Source organism: Cyprinodon tularosa, unplaced genomic scaffold (genome assembly GCF_016077235.1).
Source record: "Cyprinodon tularosa strain WSP-4 unplaced genomic scaffold, ASM1607723v1 ctg17, whole genome shotgun sequence".
In the NCBI taxonomy this organism is placed as follows: domain Eukaryota; kingdom Metazoa; phylum Chordata; class Actinopteri; order Cyprinodontiformes; family Cyprinodontidae; genus Cyprinodon; species Cyprinodon tularosa.
In genome coordinates, this window is record NW_024038531.1 from 3,673,939 (window position 1) to 3,696,834 (window position 22,896).

The 22,896-nt window shown below is 37.0% G+C and overlaps 1 protein-coding gene across 2 annotated transcripts in view; it reads right to left on the reverse strand.

Annotated features, from left to right (window-relative positions):
- lin7a (lin-7 homolog A (C. elegans)) overlaps positions 1 to 22,896 on the reverse strand; it is a 43,095-nt gene that overhangs the window by 10,161 nt on the left and 10,038 nt on the right. For both annotated transcript variants that reach the window (XM_038281387.1, XM_038281388.1), the window contains exons 2-3: positions 11,369 to 11,487; positions 2,040 to 2,111 (exon numbers count right to left, since the gene is read on the reverse strand). In XM_038281387.1, coding sequence (XP_038137315.1) covers positions 2,040 to 2,111; positions 11,369 to 11,487 — 191 coding nt within the window. The remainder of the gene's footprint in view (positions 1 to 2,039; positions 2,112 to 11,368; positions 11,488 to 22,896) is intronic.

The following is a 22,896-nucleotide window of genomic DNA, read 5'->3' on the forward strand; positions in this document are numbered from 1 at the left end:
CTCAAGACCATTTTTTGATGGTCTCGGTCTCGTCTCGGACTTGACCGCATTTGGTCTCGGTCTTGTCTCGGGCGCTGAGGACTCTGCATTTTATTTCAAGATCGGTCAAGACCACAACTGTGGAAATAACACTAATCATCAGAATATTATCAGTTTCTTTAAGATCCTTCTTTTTATTGGATGCTGGGATTTAAATCCAAGCAATAACCTGTCTCATTGGTAAATGCAGTGAAGGAGATCAATCTATTTTTTCAACAAATTATCTGTCTCATAATATTTCACAACTTGGTGACAGATATAGATTTATTTAAGAAAAGTTATATAATATAGCTTAAATCTGTATATGAGAAAGAAACGAGAAATGATTGGCTTTTTTTCAGTCTTACACATTTTACAGAATTTTGCACATTGTTTTGAAATAGCATATTTAATAACAACTTAAATGTATGTACTGCTGATGAACGGCAGAGAAAATACAATTTGATCGACTTTGATTAATTGTTTGAAATTCTGTGATTACTACACAGAAGTACTAAATAAAGATGTTTATGTTTAGTCCAGTTCTGTGTGTTAAATATCTAGGCGTTTTTATGTGAATGTGGGTCTTTTAGATCAATTTTTGTGATTTTGATCATGTTTCACATTTTATTGTCACATACTGGCGCTGGTCTTGGTCTTGACTTGGTCTCGGACCCTAAAAGTCTTGGTCTTGTCTCGGTCTCGATACACTGTGGTCTTGGTCTTGTCTTGGTCTCGGGTTAGGTGGTCTTGACCACAACACTGGCTATAACTCATTGGTTAATTATACATGGGTTATTTGTTTTCATAACTTTGTTGTTGATGTTTGTTCCCTGTTTTAGTAGTACTAGTATTTTAGTAGTAGTAATAAAATCTTGTGTGATTAGTGCAAAAACCATATTGAGTCGACATCTGTATCGGCCAATTCTCAAAGCAACAATATCAGCATTGTTTTAGAAATGAAAAAGTTGTATTGGGAAATCCCTAAACAAAACAAAAAAAGTTGCTTTTATGACATTACAACCATTTATTGAATTTTTATATTCATTCCTTCTTTGTCTGGTTCTGTCTGCATGAACCTCCACTCACACTGAGCCTGGCTCTGCTGGATACCCTCCACTGTTGCATGCATGCATAGTGTGAGGGATCTGCAGAATCAATGACACAATGCAAGCCCCGTCTACTGTCATCACATGCTCATCCTTCTTGATGAAGTTTGAGTCTGTTACAGAAAAAATAATGAAAAACACTGAAGTCCTTTGGTGTTTTTCAATACTAATTTAAAACAATAAAGATAATTAGGTTGTCACAAATTATAATTGAAATAAAAGTTGTGAAAAAAATTAAACAAATCGGACAGCTTCTTTGAGTCTGTGTTTGAGAACAGATGAAAAACTTCAGTTTATTTTAATTAGAATAGTTTTTTTAGGACTTTGACATCTAGTGGTGCAAAATGCATTATGCATCCAAATGCTCTTCTTATTGCACAAAATCTGCAAAATGCATTAGCAGCAGCAAAAACAGTGATGCAGAGTAAATCATCTGTTGATATTTTAGCAAGGCTGATTTGCAGAAGGAATTTTAACGACTTAAACCCAATTAAATAATTTTCAGTGGATTTATCATCTTACTTCCCATCTAACCGTGGGATCACTCCTGTGTCGGTTCACAGCAAAAACACACAATTTAAAATTATTCTTAATTCGTGTATGCAAGAGCCTGAATGAATAGAAGATTTGTTTTGGAATCGTAGCATCCTTTGGTACATCCTCGTATACTGATATCATACTTTATCTTTGGATGTCAGGACAGCCTCTGGTGCAACCATTTATGCTTTGTCCTAATTACACACCTTCTCCTAATGAGGGCTATTAAGAGGTGGCTAGAAACCACTGGTGGGGATATCACTGAATAATGTGGTTAACGGATAATTTATCAGTCATTATGTGAAGGTTTCAGTTATAATTCATATTTTTTTTATGTCAAATATTTGTATAATAGATCTGCTGTGTAGTTCTTACCTTAGCCGTGGCTCTCGCCTGGTACTCTGGGCAGCCATTCACTGTAATCGTTTCATGCATGTACTGATAGACCTGAAACAAATGAAGAGTGACATGTGGTGTAATTACACACTACTGAAACATAAAATCTCTTCTTTCTAGAGCCACATTCTTTCAAAGTTGGCTTCACATCCTCCGACTTCACAGCAATAATGTGACTGATGGGGAAAATGTTGTACTATAATTCATTTTAGAAATGTGAGATATTGCACCAATGGAAAGTGGTTATTTTGTCCTAAATAGGAAAACAGGTTTGTCTAATTCATTTTAGAAAATATGTCAAATAACCAGCTGTTTGCATTCTTCGAAAATCTATTTGCATTAATTCCAGTTAGTGGTTCATGACTGAAAAAGGTTCTTTGACCTCAGCCACTGACATAAGTTGCCGAGTTTCCAGAAGAATGAAGAAATAAAAGGATTTCTGCCAGTTTGATGGAGCAGATGGAACCAAGGCAGACAGCTGACCTCTCCAGTTAAATTCTGGCGTATTCCAAGACCAGTTCAGGAATATTGGAAAAAAAAGAAAACACAACCAAAAAAACTGATGCAGGACAAAATATGATAGTTAATTCACTGCATATTTCTGCATATAGAATAGAAATATCCTTCGTTGGTCAGTTGGAACATTTGTGTGGAAGCAAGCAGATTTCCACTATGTTGAAATATTAAAAAAAGATACTATTATGTATTAATTAAACAAGGAAAACCTATAAAGTTGGTCTGAGTTTGTAAGGAAGTTCAACTATGTGATGTTATTCATTTATTGATTTTACAAAATGTTTTACACAATGACCTACAGGCTGGTAAAGATGTGTGAAAAGTATTGTTCTAGAAAAGTTTTTCGGTTTGTTTTGAACAAATCTTCAATAGTTAATTGAGACACACTTTTTTAATAGCACCTCATCAGAGAGCTTTTTAAACCTTCAATTATTTTGTAGAGCTCCTTTTCCTGAGGAACTCTTCCAGATGTGGCTTAAACTCAAAAATGATGCTAAACTGACTAATTTGGATAATTTGCAGCTGAAAATACAATTCAAAAGTTGCACAAGAGGAAGCTTTTTATTATCTCTCATTATCATTAATCTCTCCTCAGCAAAAACTGACTTGTTTTTAAATTTTTTTTTACCAACGTTTAACCAGCCATTTGGGCACACATTTGGGCTTTAAATACTCTCATATGTTCTGTCAGATGCAAACTGAAGCGTGGCAGGGAAAGTGAATGTCTCCATTCCTGCTGCAACCAAATAATGAAAATTTTATGTGATGGATGTAGGGGTTAAAAGGGGTTGATGAGCTGTCTATAAAACCCTACAGATTATACAAAATTCGCTGAGCTGGCGCTACAGATTTGATTTAAAAAATGCATTTCAGAAAAGATTAGAAGAATCTAAAGGATTCTGCAGCTTTGCACAAGAGGCTGCTTTTCAAAATTACATTGATATCAGTTTTAGTCAGCGAAGCAAATGATTAGGCAAACCTGTTAAATAATGAAATGGATAATTTAACAGAATATTAGATTTGTGGCCTTGATACAGACTTAAATCACTATTTCCTTCTCTCAGGCAGTGTATGTTTCACATCATAGCCGAGCTGCTTATTGGAAACGAGCAGATCGGGCAGCTTTGACACACAACATCACAAAGCTCTTGGTTTCCTGAATCATCAAAGACAGCTGTACTTAAAGGAGAGAAACATCGTGATATTTCTGTGTAGAGATCTCAGAGCGAGGGAAAAACATATCCCCAAGCTTCGCTTGGTTTGTTTGCTTATGAATCTCAAAGACCAAACGTGTTACTTTTGAGTGCACAGCTCTGCAGCCCAGACTGAAACACATTTTGGGGCTCTGCTGAAAAAAAGAAACATTGCAGGTCATACAAGCAGTTTTATATACACAGCTTCAAAATGAGAAGTTTTGTTATTTTCCACCTGTGCACTCTTTGCTGAGCGTAGGTTATAAATGCCACAAAGGATTTGGGTTTTTACCTTTTTACACATAATGCATATTCTTCCTTTTCCTTTCTTTTAAACCCCATTGCCATTTAGAACCATTTAATTTGTTTCCAACACCTTCCTTAATCTCATGGCACATTTCAGACACTATTTGAAAACAGTAGCAGCTTCATCTAGCTATTACAGTAATGCCTTTTGGGTCTTTAAACCTCTGTCTCTATTGTGCAAATGTTTATTAACGGCCCTATTCAAGCATGACAGGAGTGCTGCAGATAAAGCTTATGCAATATTTGGCATCTGCTGCATGAGAAAAGGCGGCACGTCGGCAAACAGAAAAGTCATGACACCACCAAAGAGGGATCTCTCACTGGGTGCATCACAGACTTCTAATTTTATAAGAGCTGCATGCTCAGTTCACAAGGAATATCTCTTTATTCATTTCTGGGATGTAATGCGTTATTTAGGAGATGGGAATTTGTAAGTCTTTCTCTGAACCCTACAGATCTGAGATTGAAATAAAATAACTAGCAAGAGATAATGTTTTTTTTTTACCACATTAGGTGGGTGAGCCTTTATATCTAAGGAGGTTGGACTATATTTCGATTTTACAAGGTAGTTTTCCTTTCAGAGCAAAATATCCGTGCTTTTATTAAGGCTGTTTTTTGGCTGTGGTTTGGATGAGACATAAATCCTGAAGCTGCCTGAGGTCAGAAAAAAGCAACAGTTAATCTAAAGATTGGAAAATAAGGAAGATTGTTGCTAGAAGCCATAAGACTACAGATAGTTATGAGTCACTTTTTTTTCACTCAAACTCCAACCCTTGTCAGCAGAAGCGTGACATTAACCCAGAGCTGCTTTCACAAACAGTTCACATTCATCTCCTTAGTGAACCTTAGTTATTACATGCAAAACTTTCTTTCAAAGATGGTTTGGGTGGTTAGAAAAAAATACATTTCTATCAGGAAGAATACCCTAGAAAATTAAATGTATTATGTATTAAATCAAGCAGATAAGCAGGTAATTTGCTCCTTTTCCTTTATTTGAGCTCAGATTTTCCCCAACTTCCAGCCGTTGGTATATTTTCCTACTATCTTACAAAAATCTGCATATCAAGGCTTGACTTTCTCCTGGATGCATGAATAAAACCTCCTGTAGATGAAGGTAAACCTTATTGTTGAACCTTTTTAGGAGCAGACATACTTTACTTTAGATTTAGAAGCACGAATAAATTCAAGTTAAATCTTGGACTCTTGCCTTCATCAATTTACCTGTCCTTGAAAACATGGAGCGCTGTGGTATCTTTTAGAGATTTTTTAACTAAATTTGGTTCCAAAGAACTTTGTGAATACAACTTTATTTCCCTTAGGGATTAATAAAGTAGATTTTTATACTAATAATCTTCCTCCTCATGCCTTCAAACATTATTAACATAATAAGGAAATAATGTAAAACTGTTCAGCAGTCTCTGATTTGCTATAAATTATTTTGAAAATTCCTTGTTCTAATTATACATTAGCTTAATTAGACCTTCACACTGTTAACAAATGGTGCGGGTTAATGTTGAATATGTCCATTGCAAATGTTTGGGGCAATAAAATTATTTAGCAATTTAAAGCTAGAGAGATTTTTTTCTTTCACTTAACCAACTTAATGGGTCTGCCAATGTTTGCGGAGTGGGAATCTCACACACTAGCGGTCTAATTCCCTCTCCTCAATCATTTCTAGCATTTTTTATCTTTTCCAGTCTTCTTGTCTAGCGTCCTTCTATTCCCATTTGCAAGGCTGATTGACCCTGAGAACTTGCACATAGAGATGCAGCACCACTGGAGCACACAGCCGTTATCCCCCCCCCCCTTCCTGTCATTGCGGAGCGTGGCGAGGAAAGACAACCACCTCATCAAACTCCATCTCTTTGTCATTTATCCAGGCGCTGCTGAGGCTGCTCTTTTCCCTACTCATATTTATTCATATTGACAGCTAGCTTGTCATCTTTAGCGAGGCTGAATCATGTTACTGCAGACTTTTTACTTTTTTGGGACTGAACCAAAAAGCAGGATTAGTGCTTCTATCCTATCAGTTTTTGAGGTGGCCTATAAAACCATGAACAAAAAGATAATTGCACAAACATTTAAAATCAAAAGTCAAATGATTAATATATACACATACTTGAAAGTGCTATTGCTGACAGATTATGAACATGAGGCAGAATTGAACACAGTTTATTAATTAAATTACCCAGGAAAATAAGGAGGTAGAAAAGAGAAATACAAGCCATTATATGCTTTAAATTGTTTTTAGATGTAATTTTTATTTCTATTCACATATAAAACACTGTTATGATGATCTGCCATTGGAAGAAACTAAATCTATATATAGGTTTCTGAGGTAAAGATGGCTAATCTGTTTTTGTTGTCATTGAGGGAGGAACTAGAACATGACTCGGCTGAAAATAACATCCATCCATCCATCCATCCATCCATCCATCCATCCATCCATCCATCCATCCATCCATCCATCCATCCATCCATCCATCCATCCATCCATCCATCCATCCATCCATCCATCCATCCATCCATCCATCCATCCATCCATCCATCCATCCATCCATCCATCCATCCATCCATCCATCCATCCATCCATCCATCCATCCATCCATCCATCCATCCATCCATCCATCCATCCGGGGTCAGGTCGCGGGTGTAGCAGCTTCAGCAGGGATGCCCAGACGTCCCTCTCCCCAGCCACTAGGGCCACTTTCTCTGGGGGAATCCCAAGGTGTGTACCCAGACCAGCCGAGAAACATATTCCCCACCAAAGTGTCCTGGGTATCCCTCTGGGTCTCCTCCCGGTGGGACGTGCCCAGAATTCTTCCCGGAACGTTTCTCGATTCCGTTTCTTTTTATTGGCTTTTTTTTCTTGATCAAAGCATGAAAAACTGTCAAAGCACTCAGAGTGGATCAGATCTTTGATTGAATTTGATTTAATTCGAAAAATAATCAAATTTAGTAACGAAGTTTCCTTAAAGAACTAATTGAATTTCTTAGCCTTCTTTGCTGCAGCTCTTTACTTTGAGCATCCCTGTTGTTTCATTGGTGACCGACTTTCACCAGCTTTCTGTAGGTGAAGCCTAGTGTCTCTTTGTGAGGAGCGACTGCTGCTGGTGATGCTGTTGTTGATGCTTTTTAAGCATTGATGTCATTGCACTCCTGTGACTGCCACTGGAAGCAGCCGGTTGCCAGATGAGCCTTTGGTGCCAAGATGTAGCTTCAGCTGAGATGGAGCAGAGGTCAGCTCTGTCAGAGGACAGACTCCTTGATGATGGGAAAAGTAGATCTCAAGGTTTGATTGAATGCATATCACTGTTTGAAGTCAGTGGCAAAATTTTCATTATTCAAACAATCGGGCAAGAAATCTAATACTGAAACATTTGCATTAAGAACTGAAAAATTGCATGCTGAGATACCAAAATAATGTATTTACTCATTACCAACCCTACTCTTTGGTTTTAGACTGACCACAATCTAATTTAAATTGGTGCCAGTTTTCATGAATATTTCATAATATCTACCCCTCTATAGCCCACATTTAGTGAGTATATAGTAATTAATGAAACTAATGGGAAAGTACTTTGTATCCTGACTGATAATTAATGAAATATGGTGATCAAAAGGTTTTTATTGATATGAAACTTTGGAGGGTTTATTGATCCTATCAGTTCAAGAACCACAGCAGATTCTAGGTAACTTTTTAAATGTCATGAATATACAGTGGTGTATAGGTGTGCAGGATCCTTTCCTCTATGACCATAGAGGGTAATCCTTGAAGCAGTACAATTTACTCCATTATTTGCATCTATTTTTGCGCTATTTGCATTCTATGCAATAAATACCGATGCTCATATCAAGTCAGGGAGATGCAATAATGTGACACTAGTTAGTCGTCACATTTTTCAAAGCTGCAAAGATGGAGAAAAAATAGTCCTTTTGATTGGAAAAAAAAGCAAAGTGGTCGTCCACAAATTCAAGAGCAGTATTTGACTGTAATACGGAGGAGTCACACTGGAATTACGTTCCTGAATACATAAGCAATGTAGATGTTGTTAAAGCACCACAGAAATATAACAAAGGTAGAATGACTCATCCTTTTATCTGATTGATTCAAAGATAAATAGAATTGACTGAGAGTATCACTCTGTAAAATGCCAGACGCAAATATGTGCTTCTCTAGTTTGTTCTATACTGCCAGAATAAAAATGTAACCCTTGTACCTTTGCTGTGGTTACATCCTGTTTTCTGTGGATAAAAAAAAGCATATTTGTTTGCTGGTTGTACACTCATCCATCATCTTCTCCCACTCTCATTTAAAAGCAGAGATCCTCACTGCATCTCCCTTTCATTGCACAGTTTAAATGTGCTGAAATTTTCTTGTAATCAGTTTTGCACCATCTACATGAATATAGAAGAAATGGGTGGTTTCTTTCTAAAATGAATGCACGATAATCAAAACATTTGTCGAATGTTAAACATGGAAGTTGGTAATCCAACGCTTAGTTGTACATAACATCTTGGAGTCTTTGCAGGGTGCAAACACTTCGCTTCACTGTTGAGACGTACACATAAATCTTGCACATTTGGTTTATTCTGAAATGAAACCTGTTTTCTGACGATGCTAAAAGATTTCAGTAAATAAAAAACTAAAAAAACTAAAAGTGGGTTAAAAACAGACTTTAAAGTTTATAATTACTTGTTCAGAAGATGCAGAAATTGTAATTATTCCAAAGAATTAACCGATTCATTGTTACCCAAGTCCATTAGGTTTTACTCGATAATAAAATAACGACTTCAGGATGATTAAGAGTGGCTGCATGTTCTGAGAGCTTAAAGCACCCTGCTAAGGTTAGCGGAAGGTCGACTTGGTAGATAATGTGAAACTCCCTCCAACATACTGATCAACTTCTCTAATACTCCTTCACTCCAGGTCCAAATTGCATTTAGACTGTTTGTAATTAACTTGCAGATAGAGGCCATTGCAGCATCTGTCACCTGCTTTTCCTGCTCTTTAATGCTGCTGTTTGCTTCACCGTATGATGCTACGGTTTATCACAACACTAGATATACATGATATGTGGTTATCAGTCTGCTTAGTGGCGCCACAAGCAGAAACAGCTCCTGTTTGCTTTTTATGCCAGTCCTCTTGATAAATAACATTACAGCGATGAATCAGATTGGGGATGTTTTGGGTGGCTCGGCGAAAGATTTAGAATTCCCACTATACTTTTCTCCAGTTTCAGTGAGATTGGAAGCAGCATAATTACATTTAAAGGTAACAAGCTTATCAAGCCTTTAATAGAACAAAAAGCCCACCTTGTTTCAAAATGCAATCACCATTAGTGGTCAGAAATAGTAAAATAAACCAGGGTTTGCCATTAAGCTGCAGCTATAATAAGGCAGAGGTAAAAGCTGACATTTTCACTATGCTGTGGCTATTTGCTGACGGATCTGGCACAGCTGCGGCTTAAAGGTATAATCCACCCTTTTGTTAAAACCCATCCAGGCAGGTTTATTATATTTAATACCATAAACAAGTTTCTCCATATTTTAGACCAATTCCAATAATTTGATTAACTTTAACAGATTATGTGACGCAAATGCCTAAAATAAAAGTTATAGTTTGATTTATTTTACTCTAAAATTGGAAGTTTGGACTAAATAATAACAATTTAATTTTTCTTTAGCAGTTATTCACACAATTTGGATCCCATAAAGTTAGAAGCACACACACCATTGTACAATTTTATCTGCAAGACTTATCCTTTAGTTTTCGAATGCATAAGTTTGACATAAATACTTACAGAGACTGCTTCAGATAAAGCAAAACTTTGAAGCATCCATCAGGCACTCAGACGATGGGTTTCTCTCAAAATTTGATGATGTGTGACTGTTACTTTTCCAAATCCGTGATTTCTACTCTCTCTGGGTTTAAAAGGTGAGCAGGTGGAGCACCAAATCTGTACCTTCTATGTTAGCCATCATGTTGTGATTCAGGTGTGGCTGTCTGACCAATGAGAGCGCTGGTTACATCCAAAGAGCAACAGTGATTGGTTTAAATTGATTTCAGTGTTCTCAGGGACCAGAAGGGCCACACAAGTTTCCTCTCAGAGGAAAACCGCAAAGAAAATCCAAAGGAAGATGGTAAACAGGATTTTAAAATGAAAGGTGAAAAAAGGAAATTTTTAATTGTTTAGGAAAGGTATTTATAAATTATGGTCTTTAATTTAGAGATTTGAAAATACATTTTCAAATTACAGTATTTGATAATGGATTAATAAAAACTATTGATTATCACTCTTCAATATTTCAATTTAAAATGTGCAATTAAGGGGCTGCACGGTCGTGCAGTGGGTAGGGCAGTTGCCTTACAGAGAGAAGGTTCTTGGTTCAATTCCTGGTCTTTCTGCATGGAGTTTGCCTGTTCTCCCCTTGTGGGTTCTCTCCAGCTTCCCTCCACAGTCCAAAAATCATGACTGTTAGGTTAAATGGCTTCTCTAAAACCTCCTTAGGTGTGAGTGCGTGTGTGAATGGTTGATTGTCCTGTTTGGCAACCTGTACCCCGCCTCTGGCCCGTAGACTGCAGGCGATGGGCACCGGCCCCACTACGACCCTCACAAGGTATTAGCGGGAGAAAATGGATCAATGCAGTTATGTGAAATTAAAAACCTGTTTTCAAAATGATTATTAATTGTATGATTTAGTGTCTCTCCTAGTTCTTCATCCCCAAAATGCTGTCACACTTTTCTTATCTTGCCATGTATGTTTTTGTCTAAAAATCCCTAATTTTTGTGTGTAATTTTTATCAGTACTGATTGAGACGCTACAAAGTATAGATTGATAGTTATTACTAAAAAATGTGAGTTGTAAATTAAATTATACCACAGAATTATTGGATATTAAATAAACTATGCAACATCAGAATGGTAAAAAGATGAAGGGCTATTAGTAACATAAAGTCCTATATATTTGTGAACACAGGGGAGATACTTAAAGATGTGACAAGAAATATCATTTAAGCTCAGATCTACATTTCACAAAAATACAGGTCAGTGTAATCTCTGAATTGATTTTTAAAGGAGAAATGAATATTTCCTTTTAATAAAAACACCAATTTGTAGATAACAGAGTTTATTTTTTTCAAACACTATCTTTAAAGAAATGTTTTTGCTTTGAGTTTGAGCAAAAATCCTCCCAACAATCAATAGAAAAGAGGTGTGAAAACATTTCATAAGGAGGTGTTGCATGAGAAAGGTCACACACACAAAACAGCCCACAGCTGTTCTGACTCACCTCTCTGATTGCTGTGCAGAACTCGCTCTGCAGAACCTTTTTCAGAGACTGCAGCTTATGTCCAGGAACGTCCCCTGATTCCTGCAGCTTCTCCAGCAGCTCAATAGCTCGGGCAACATCTGGCAAGAAGAGGAACACAGAATTGGTGCACGTGTGAGAGAGGGAGAGCAAAAAAATCAGCTAGTCAATTACATTAACGGCAGAGAAAAATGACAAAGGCGCCGGAGCAAATCAATGGATGCCATAATGGAAATAGACTCAGTCAAGGCCAGCGACTGCGAGGATGATAGAGTAGAAATGAAATTTGTGAATAGTTTGCATCGATTGGGCATTAAAGAATAGATAGAGCAAAAAAAAAAAAAAGTAAAAGTAAAACCTTCCTAAAAATGTTGAAGCTACTATATATGTGTTCTTTGTCTACTGAAATTTAAGCCTCATATTTTGTTTTATTTTGGAAAAAAAAATATTGAATTGTAAAATATAACAAGATAAAGATCTTTATCTGGAAATTGGCACCAAGTGACCCTAAACATGTAACCTCAGTCTACAACACAAAACACTGAACTATCAGGTTAAAACTCTCAAATACCTTTTTCTATTATTGCGTGATCCACCAATAGACAAAAAAGGGGAAAAGGGCAAAAAAATAAATAAACCCCCCCCCCCCAAACCTCTACAAATTTTAGACTAATAAAGATATCCACATGCTAAAGTCTACAGTCAATTTTAAGTTTCTATGCTGTTAAAATGATTCTGTTACCTTATAACTTCAGTTTGAACACAGCTCTAACTGATTACTGTGAATAAGAACAAACTAAATCATGGGAATTTGATATTCTAAATATCTTCAGGATTAGCATCCAAGGTCTATGCATATAAAGTTTCCAGTTTTAGCTGTTGTACTACTCTAAAAAATAAAATGCTGTACCAGAAAGTCAGTTTTGCTCATGATTAATGTCGATCATCTCCTGCAGTTTGTAAAAGTGAATGGACCCAAACGATGAACTCATCATGTGAAATACTGCAATGACTGAGTTTTGCATTTAAATTCTTGTCTGTTTTTTTGTCTACACCTCAAAAAGAAAGGACCGTCGTCTTGCTACTGAAAGGTGCTATATGCTCTACATAAACTTGTCCTTGCTTTGATGCATCATCACCGTCATAGCAATATTTTAAAATAATTTAGCAATCTTATATTTGCCTCATATCATGCAGCTCAACCTAACAGTTTCGCTTAAAATAGCTAATCTGTATTTTAACTTGACATGACATTAGAACGCTGCAAAAAAAATTAAAGGCAAGTATCTTGTTCTTAAAATCCATGCATTTTTCTCTTAAATTAAGCGGATAACTGAAGCACTTTTACAATGCATTTACAATAAAAACAATCATATTGTCCTAATATCTAATGATATTATTTTATGGGTAAAAACACTCTGCATTGGCAGATCATCTTATATGCCTACTTAAATTAAGAGTAAATACACTTATTTCAAGAAATTCTTCATTTATTTTAAGATGGTACTTGCAGCTTGGAAAACCAGTGGGACATGTTAATGAGCGGAGAGACCAGCTCATCCAGATTTAGTAATGCTTTTATTTAAATATGTGAGGGTTTTAAGGAATATGTTTTAAAAAAAACAAGTCTTTTTCACTAATTCAATGCAACAGCAATCCATGTAAGAACTATACATATAAGCTGTACATTTAGCTTTAACTAACTTTTAAATATACCTGATTTCTATTTGATTTTGAGCTACAGTTGGTGAAGGATACTCCAGCTTTCAAGTCTGAAATCCTACTTCAAATGGTCCTAAAATGCATGAAAAACTAGCTTTGCTTATAACTTGGATATTATTGGCACCAACATCTTATCTATAAAAAAAACGAAATTGTGATATTACTAATAAATATTGTAATGATGGTAATGGTTGCAATGAATTCTTGTCATTACTCATTTTTTGTTTCTATCGTTAGAGCCTCCATACCTCTTTCTGTGACTTTTTGGTTGGGGGGGGCTTATTTACCTACTCAAATTAAGGGTAAATGCACTTATTTCAAGAAATTATTTACTTATTCACAGATTTCTACAACAATCTTGAGCACCAAGTTTAGTCCCTGCTCATGGGTACATATACAGGTGCTGGTCATAAAATTAGAATATCATGAAAAAGTAGATTGATTTCAGTAATTCCATTTAAAAAGTGAAACTTGTATATTATATTCATACATTACATACAAACTCATATATTTCAGATGTTTATTTTGTTTAATTTTGATGATTACAGATGACAACAAATGAAAATCTCAAATTCATCATATCAGAAAATTAGAATATTACTGAAGACCAATAAAAACAAAGGATTTATAGAAATGTTGGCCAACTGAAAAGTATGAACATGAAAAGTATGAGCATGTACAGCACTCAGTATTTAGTTGGGCCTCCTTTGGCCTGTATTACTGCAGCAATGCGGCGTGGCATGGAGTCGATCAGTCTGTGGCACTGCTCAGGTGTTATGATAGCCCAGGTTGCTCTAATAGTGGCTTTTAGCTCTTCTGAATTGTTGGGTCTGGTGTATTGCATCTTCTTCTTCACAATACCCCATAGATTTTCTATGGGGTTAAGGTCAGGAGAGTTTGCTGGCCAATTAAGAACAGGGATACCATGGTCCTTCAACCAGGTACTGGTAGCTTTGGCACTGTGTGCAGGTGCCAAGTCCTGTTGGAAAATGAAATCTGCATCTCCAAAAAGTTGGTCAGCTGCAGGAAGCATGAAGTGCTCTAAAACTTCCTGGTATGTGGCTGCGTTGACCCTGGACCTCAGAAAACACAATGGACCAACACCAGCAGATGACATGGCACCCCAAACCATCACTGACTGTGGAAACTTTACACTGGACTTCAAGCAACGTGGATGAAGTGCCTCTCTTCTTTTCCTCCAGACTCTGGGACCTTGATTTCCAAAGGAAATGCAAAATTTACTTTCATCAGAGAACATGACTTTGGACCACTCACCAGCAGTCCAGTCCTGTTTCTCTTTAGACGCTTCTGACGCTGTCTGTGGTTCAAGAGTGGCTTGACACAAGGAATGCGACAGCAGAAACCCATGTCTTTCATACGTCTGTGTGTGGTGGTTCTTGAAGCACTCACTCCAGCTGCAGTCCACTCTTTGTGAATCTCCCCCACATTTTTGAATGGGTTTTGTTTCACAATCCTCTCCAGGGTGCGGTTATCTCTCTTGCTTGTACACTTTTTTCGACCACATCTTTTCCTTCCCTTCGCCTCTCTATTAATGTGCTTGGACACTGAGCTCTGTGAACAGCCAGCCTCTTTAGCGATGACCTTTTGTGTCTTGCCCTCCTTGTGCAAGGTGTCGATGGTCGTCTTTTGGACAACTGTCAAGTCAGCAGTCTTCCCCATGATTGTGTAGCCTATAGAACTAGACTGAAAGACCATTTAAAGGCTTTTGCAGGTGGTTTGAGTTAATTAGCTGATTAGAGTGTGGCACCAGGGGCCATCAATTTTGAACCTTTTCACAATATTCTAATTTTCTGATATGATGAATTTGAGATTTTCATTTGTTGTCATTTGTAATCATCAAAATTAAACAAAATAAACATCTGAAATATATGAGTTTGTATGTAATGTATGAATATAATATACAAGTTTCACTTTTTAAATGGAATTACTGAAATCAATCAACTTTTTCATGATATTCTAATTTTATGACCAGCACCTGTAGTACTGATATCCATAGCATTAATCCTACGCACAGATTAAGCTGTTATGACGACTGCCATCTGATGTTTTTCATAGCTCTAATAAAAGCACAACTAAAAGAGATTTGCGGACCAAAGATTGAACTTAAACCACAGTTTGAACAGAACAGAGATCCATTTAAGCCCCAATAGTTTGTACTCCTACCAGATTCAGACTCATTTTTGAATAGGAATGAACTATAATTCAATGTCATATATATGACAATTATATATATCGCAATATAATTTTATTTAGTAACGGTGATATGACATTTCTGGTATTTTAATGTACATTAAAGTCTATGAATCCATCGGTTGTTGCTAAGGCTAGGCAAGGCAAATTTATTTGTATAGCACAATTCAGTACAAAGACAATGCAAAGTGCTTAACATGATTAAAATACAGGAAGATAAAACAGAATAAAGGCAAGTAGGAAAAAATAAAAAAATAACTAAAATAAAAAAAAAATGAAAAAATAAAAAATGCAGAAACAAAAAAGAAATTTTAAAAACAGTTGGACTAAAGAAAATATGTTGTAGTTGAACTGTTGAACTAGAACAGTGGAAGGCAATCCTAAACAAATGTGTTTTTAGTCTTGATTTAAAGGAATCCAGGCTTTCCGCACTTTTACAGTTTTCTGGAAGTTTGTTCCAGATAAGTGGAGCATAGGAACTAAATGCTGTGCGGCATCCTTTATGACCCTTTGTAACTGCCTATTTTCAACTGTCTCTTACAACAGCCAGTTTAAATTCCTGGGAAAGATTCGTTGATGATTTCTTTTCTGAATCACAGAAGATGGAGGGAAATTTTAACAATACATGAAGTTATATTCCTCCTGTAATGGATTCTCATAGTGTTCCCAGTAAATGCTGCTTGAAGTCCAAAACTGTGCAGATGGCTTTAGATATTTTTGCTGCAGAAAACCTCAAAAAATCTGTTTATCTTTGAAGGACTTCAGTTTTTCTGCTAGATGTATTCCAAGGAAAAACTGCTCACAGCAAGGTCCGAGGGTCAGAAGGTGACAGAAAAACTCCCGTCGTTGTTTAGAGCTGTGTGCAGAATGAACAGCAAACTGCAGGGAGCAGAACTGTCAAAGACACCTGTAACTATAAGAAATTAAAAAGATAACTCTGTGGCTATTTAGCCTAGACTAAACTTGTATCGTCTGGATTTAGAAGCATTATAAGAATTAAAATATTAGTACTTTTAATCAAGGTATCACATTTTAACCATTTTTTGCTCCAAAACTCATGTTCTCAAAGGCTCTTAATGAGCTGGCATACTTCCAAGCACCGAGGGTAAAGCTGTCTGGTAGGGTACTGAGCCTTTCTGTCTCATTAAACAAAGGTGAAAGGCCAACAGGGATTTATTTTTCTGTCTGCTTCTTTTTGCTCATTAACGCACATTTTTAATAATCAGCATCAAGACCCTCCACCAACTCAGAGGAAGAGTGCCTCAGAGTCGGATATTGCGAACATGTTTTCACTGCAGCTTTCATCCAGCTGATCATAAGCGACAGCTGCATACTTCTGGATGTAAGCCCTCCGAGTTAAAATGGGGGGATCTAAAATTTCAAGAGCTTTGCATCATCAGAGAAAGCTGTACTTTTAAGGAGAAAGAGAGACAGGTCTGTCCTCTATATCCACAGCAATCTTGGTGATTTATTTAAAAACTCAACTTTTCAAATATCCTTATTTAAAGGTTCTTAAATCCAACGTATTGAACGTGCATGAATAACCCATAAAAAAAAAATCCACACTAAAATATGCACAGCATAACAGATGCATGCACCACTATTTTTCTGTGTGATGTTTTTTTAAGTTTTATATGTCAAAAGGAGGGGCTTGCTTCAAAACTTTAAAATTACTGCATGTGGATTTGTTTCTCATCCATACACTAAAACCGTAAATGAGGGTAAACGTATGTCTCTATAATATTTGGGCTTTGGATTTTAAAAGCCATTAAATATCAAATGTTTTTGCATTTTTCGGACTGAGTATCTAGGACTGCCTAAGCAGAGGTGTCAAGTAACAAAGTACAAATATTTTTTTCCCCTTATATAGCGATCTATAAAAAATCTATAATTTACTGGAGTAGTTATTTTTTTAGACAACTTTTTACTTCTACTCCTTACATTTTTTTGCAATTATCTCTACTTTCTACTCCTTACGTTTCAAAAATACACTTTGTTTCATTTAAGCTCATTTTCGTTATGGCCTGTTAGTATCTAATAAAAAATAAAATCTATCAAAATAATTGGTTTCATCCAGACAATTCATTTATTTGTGGTTCTTGATGCTGCACCAAAATAAATAGCATTTTAAGACGATGCATTTGACAGTGTTACCATTGATTATAAAAACCGTTAACATTCAGAATTGTAGAAAAAAGATTCCTTTAATACAGTTAAGCAGTAACCAGTATAAAGTTAAAAGCACTTGTCCTTAAATTTTTTTGATGCTTTGATTTTACTTTTATAATTTATACTATTGTTATAGTACTATTTGTACTTTTACACTTTTATTTGAGTAAACATTTCAAATTAATACTCTAACTTCTACAAGAGTGTTTTAAACAGTAGGAATTATGCTTTTACTTAATAATCAATACTTTTTGCACCTCTGAGAATTAGTTTGCTGAAAAAGAAAACTGATTCTGACTAGGGATTTTCCTCTAGAGAACTTATTGTCATATTAATGATAACTGTAACATTGTGTCTACTTTGTAAAACGCTTTGGATAAATGCTTCTGCTAAATGCATAAACATTAAATAAAAAAAAAGGTTTATTTACTCGTGTTAGCCTAGTTTTTCCATGCCAGAATCCTTTCTGGTGTGTGTTGGGATCACTAATCACCCATTTATTTTCCGATTGATGGTAGCTGGTTGTCCAGCAGGTATTCCATATTCATTCCTGAGTTGGTTTTGGACATCCAAAGAAATGCATTCTTAACTTAGGGTGAATAATGACAACAAACACAAGCATCACGGCTAATTTTTGGAATTAATACGCAGTAGACCATAAAGCTTCTGAAATGGCCCCAACTCAACCCCAATGAAAATTTGAGAGCTTGTTTAAAAGGCACGTCAATTCCAGGAAAACACTCTGTTTACATCAACCCAAACATTCTTCCTTAGTGAGCCAGAAGTTAGAGGAGAGCTTTAAATCTGCCTCTTTCTTAGGAGCATTTAATTAAACACTAGTGTGGATGTATGAACATAATGGATCCGCTATATATATGAACCCATGTTAATTAGGGAAATTATACCTGTCTGGCATCAAAGAGGCAAAGATGGCAGGAAAATGGATCAGCACATGACAGAGGGGTACTGGTAAAAACATCAACCAAGACTGAAAAACCAGGCAAACCAACATGTGCACAGAGTGAGTTGATTAAACGAAAGCCTACGACTCAATGCCACACACATGGATCCTGGAATGCCTGAAGCTGTAAAAGATCAACTGAGAGCCTCCATTGCAAACTCTGTGCTGTGGAAAACCACACTTGAGGCCAACTTAAAGCCACTTGCAAAAATCTCAGTCTGACGTTAAATATACAAAGGAGATGCTCTGCCCCCCAACGCTGTTCTGAATAGACCTGAACCCCCTCAGCCACATAATAAACAAGACAATAAACAAATGACTATCAGGCCCCTCAATCAAGCTGTATGCTAAGAGTGAACGAGTCATTGACTCGCTGATCCACATCACCAGGATCAACAGCAGCTACATCGGAATGTCATTCAGGCCCCAGAAATGTGGACGGATAGGGACAAGGACAGGGAAGGTAATCCACACAGAGAGGATCAAACTCACAGGGTGGAGAATAGCAGATGTAGAAGATATCTACAAGGACCTTGGAATACTACAGGCAAATGACAACCACAAAGAGGCTACAACAGCCAAATACCTGCAAAGGCTAAGACAAGTTCTGAGAAGTCAGCTCCATGGTAAAAACAAGGTCCTGACAATCAACAGCTATGCATTGGCAATGATCAGATACCCTGGGGTAAAAAGTTGGCCTAAGGAGGAAATTCAGACCACTGATATTAAAACAGGGAAGCTACTCACCATGCTTGGTGGACTCCACCCCAAATCTAGTATCCAGAGCTTATACACTTAGCACAAATGGTAAATGGTAAATGGCATGTACTTATATAGCACCTTTATTCAAGTCAGGAGACTTGACAAAGTGCTTAACAAGCTACATTCAGTCATTCACCCATTGATACACACACTCACACACTGAAGGTGGCAAGCTACATTATAGCCATAGCTGCCCTGGGGCCCACTGACAGAAGCTGGGCTGCCATACACTGGCGCCACCGGGACCTCTGACCATCATCAGTAGACAATGCAGGTGAAGTGTCTTGCCCAAGGACACAACGACACTGAAAGTCAGAGTCGGGGCTTGAACCATCAATCCTTCGATTTCAGGGCAAACTCCTACATCCAATGCCACTGTCGCCACAAAGAAGGAGGCAGAGGCCTATTGAGCATCAGAGCCACTATTGGAGATAAACATCCAAGCTCTAAGAGTACATCTGGAAGATGGCCCCAAGGGACGAAGCACTTAGTGAATGTCTCAGAGAGTACATGCTGGAAATAAAGGAAATGGAGGAACCATCATGGGAGGAAAACCCTTGCATGGCATCTACCACTGACAGATAGCTGAATATGACCAAATACTACCAATGGCCAGAGAGGACTGGGCTGCAGAACAGCACATAAGCACTGATCATTGCAGCACAGTTGCAGGCCTTGAACACCACAGCAATAGAGGCCTAGAGCCTCCACACCAAAGATCCAAAGTGCAGGCTGTGCAAAGATGCCCAGAAAACAATCCACCATCTCACAGCAGGGTGTAGGATACTGACAGGAAAGGAATACATTGAACACCATAACCGTGTGGCTGGTTTAGTGATCAGAAACATCTGTGCACAATAAAAATTGCAGATCCCCAGGTGCAAATGGGAGACAACTCCCAAGGAGGTGGAGAATGGCGGAGCTAAGATCCTGTGGGATGTCAAGATACAAAGAGACCAAATGGTTGTGACCAAGTGACCATAAGTAGCAGAGGACAGGCGTGGTGATGTGGCCATCCCAAATGATGAAAACATCAGGAAAAAGAACATGATAACAAGGCCTCAGGGAAGAACCAGAGAGAGCCTGGAAGGTGAAGACAACGGTAGTGCCCGTGGTCATCTGAGCACTTGGGGCAGTAACCCCCATATTGGAAAATTGGCTCCAACAGCTACCTGGAGAAACATCAGAGATCTCAGTCCAGAAATGTGCAGTTCAAGGTCCCACTAAGGTCCTGTGGAGAACCGTCAAGCTCCCAGGCCTCTGTTAGAGGACGCGAGCTTGTGATCAAGCCACCCACTTCACCCAGAAGTACGAGGGGTGGGTGAGAGAGCAGTTTTTTTAATGAACCCATGTTGATAAGGGAAATTTATTGTAAGTTATTGTAATCTAAATTTAAGACCATTTTGATTATTGTGATACTTCTGAACATAATGTAGGCAAATTTCTGAATAAAACTATGAATTGTAGTTGTTCTGAAATAGTAATGGTTTAAGTACTCTACGTACATACTTTAGAACATAATTAGGGCATGATTTTAAAACAATGAGTACATTACTGAAGAGAGTAGATCGCTCTTCTCTGTGGAGCAGTGATTTTTGTCCATCTACCAGAGGGCTTGAATATTCCATCAGACTTGCTGAGTATTAAATTACAGCCAATCCAATAGAGGAATGAGTTATAGCCGAGCTCTAAAAAGGTTAATGATAGCAATACCTAAGCCATTCACACCACTTACTCAGGCCCACATCAAGATACAGAGACACTACTGCATTCTGAAATTTCCTACCTACCATCTTAGCAAAGCCTAAGGCATAAAAATTAACGAAATACACCGATGTTTGAGCTTAACATTCAGACAATAAAGACTTTTTTTCCCCTGCCCAAAACGAATTCCTAGATTTCTGAGGTGAGACATGCTGATTTGTGATTCTATAAAACTATTAAACATTAAAAGGGTTCTTTAAAATATTTGGATTTGATTAATTTTAGGAAAAAAGAAAAAATGGTATTTCTTAGAATAAAAACTGACAATTGGTTAATAAAGATGTTAAACTATGTTTTTTTGCTTGTTTTTTTTAGATATAAACTTTTTAACCAATCTTACTGTATGTTTTGATTAAATTATAAGTGTTTTATGATGACATGTTGTTAATAGATGATATAAATAAACCAAACTGAAATCAAATATAATTGTTAAATAGAATGAAGCCTTTCTGCTTTAAGGACACCTGGTTGATGCCTGGTTGATGGTTGATGCTAGAGTAAACTGCAGATGAAGCCAGTATAAATATATGCTCACCAGGTGGTACATTTTGCTATTTTATTTCTATATAAAAGTGAATTTCACTCACAGGCAGGTGGCCAGACGACATTAAATCCTGATAAAGTGTTGCCATGTTCCTCTATGACCAACTCAGACATTGTGTCATGTCTGCTGGCACTGCACAAGAAGAACTGCTCCTCAAACCAACAAAGTATCAGAGGCAAATTTCACAAAGCAGGTTTAACAAACTGAAACTCAAATCCTCAACTTTGAATGTATAAAATACAACAGCACTACAGCTGCAAAGGACAGGGGGATGGCGTAGGGGAAGACTGCTGCTCAGGTTAATCCAGAGGTTTACTGTTTATGCAGGCTATGGCAGGCCAGTTTGACATTTATTAAAAGCGATCTCATCTATGTAGTTCCATTTGATTACTAAAATTCGATTCTTTCTGATCAAAATCAGATTCAAGAACTGTAATAATAGATTATGTAAACATATTTGCAAGCAGAAACGTTTCAGTTTCAGAAAGTAAAAAAGAAACAATGATACTGCTGGATTTTATATAAATAGAAATGTTTACACATTTCATATATGTATGATATCTGAAATATATCTTTCTGATCAAAACAATACAAATTATTACACAGTATTATACAGTAACAATAGGAATATGGAGATCTAAAATTCATTTGTAGACATTCAGAATGTTGTTTTTTAGATATGGAGATTTTAATTTATTTGCAATGTGAATTAGAAAGGAAAAATATATATTTCAGATATCAAAGATACATGTTCAGGTAAACAAATATCAAAACAGCCTACCATAGCCTGTTGCAATCACAATAACAATTTGATGGAAAAATAGTTTACTGCTTGAATGGTTAATAGATCCACGTATTCTATTTGCAATCAGCTGTCAGCAAGTATAGATGAAGTATGAGAAAGTTCTAACAGGTAGGACCTGTGCATCATCTCATGAGGTTCTTCCTTATTTTGATTCTGTCTTCCATTACAGAGTAAATACAAAATGTCTGTTTTACTGTGCAGCTTTTTTTTTTATAATGCTGTTATTACACATCCATCTTCTCACTAATATCAAGTTCAGTTGAATTCATTTTACAGAAATCTGTATTGCAGAAAATATGAGGATGGATAAGGGTAAATATATAAATATTTATTTTTTTTTCTCCAGCTTTTATTGTCATTACACTGTCACAAGTACAGAGCACGGCATGAACTCTGCATTTAACCCATCCCCGAGGGAAGCACTGGGCTGCCATTGTGTGGCGTCCGGGGAGCAGTGTGGGGTTAAGTGTCTTTGCTATGAGACCCAGAGTGGCAGTCTGTGGGAGTGGGACTCAAACTCAGAACCTCAGGATTCCAAGCTCTATGCCCTAACCACTAGGCCGCCACTCCCC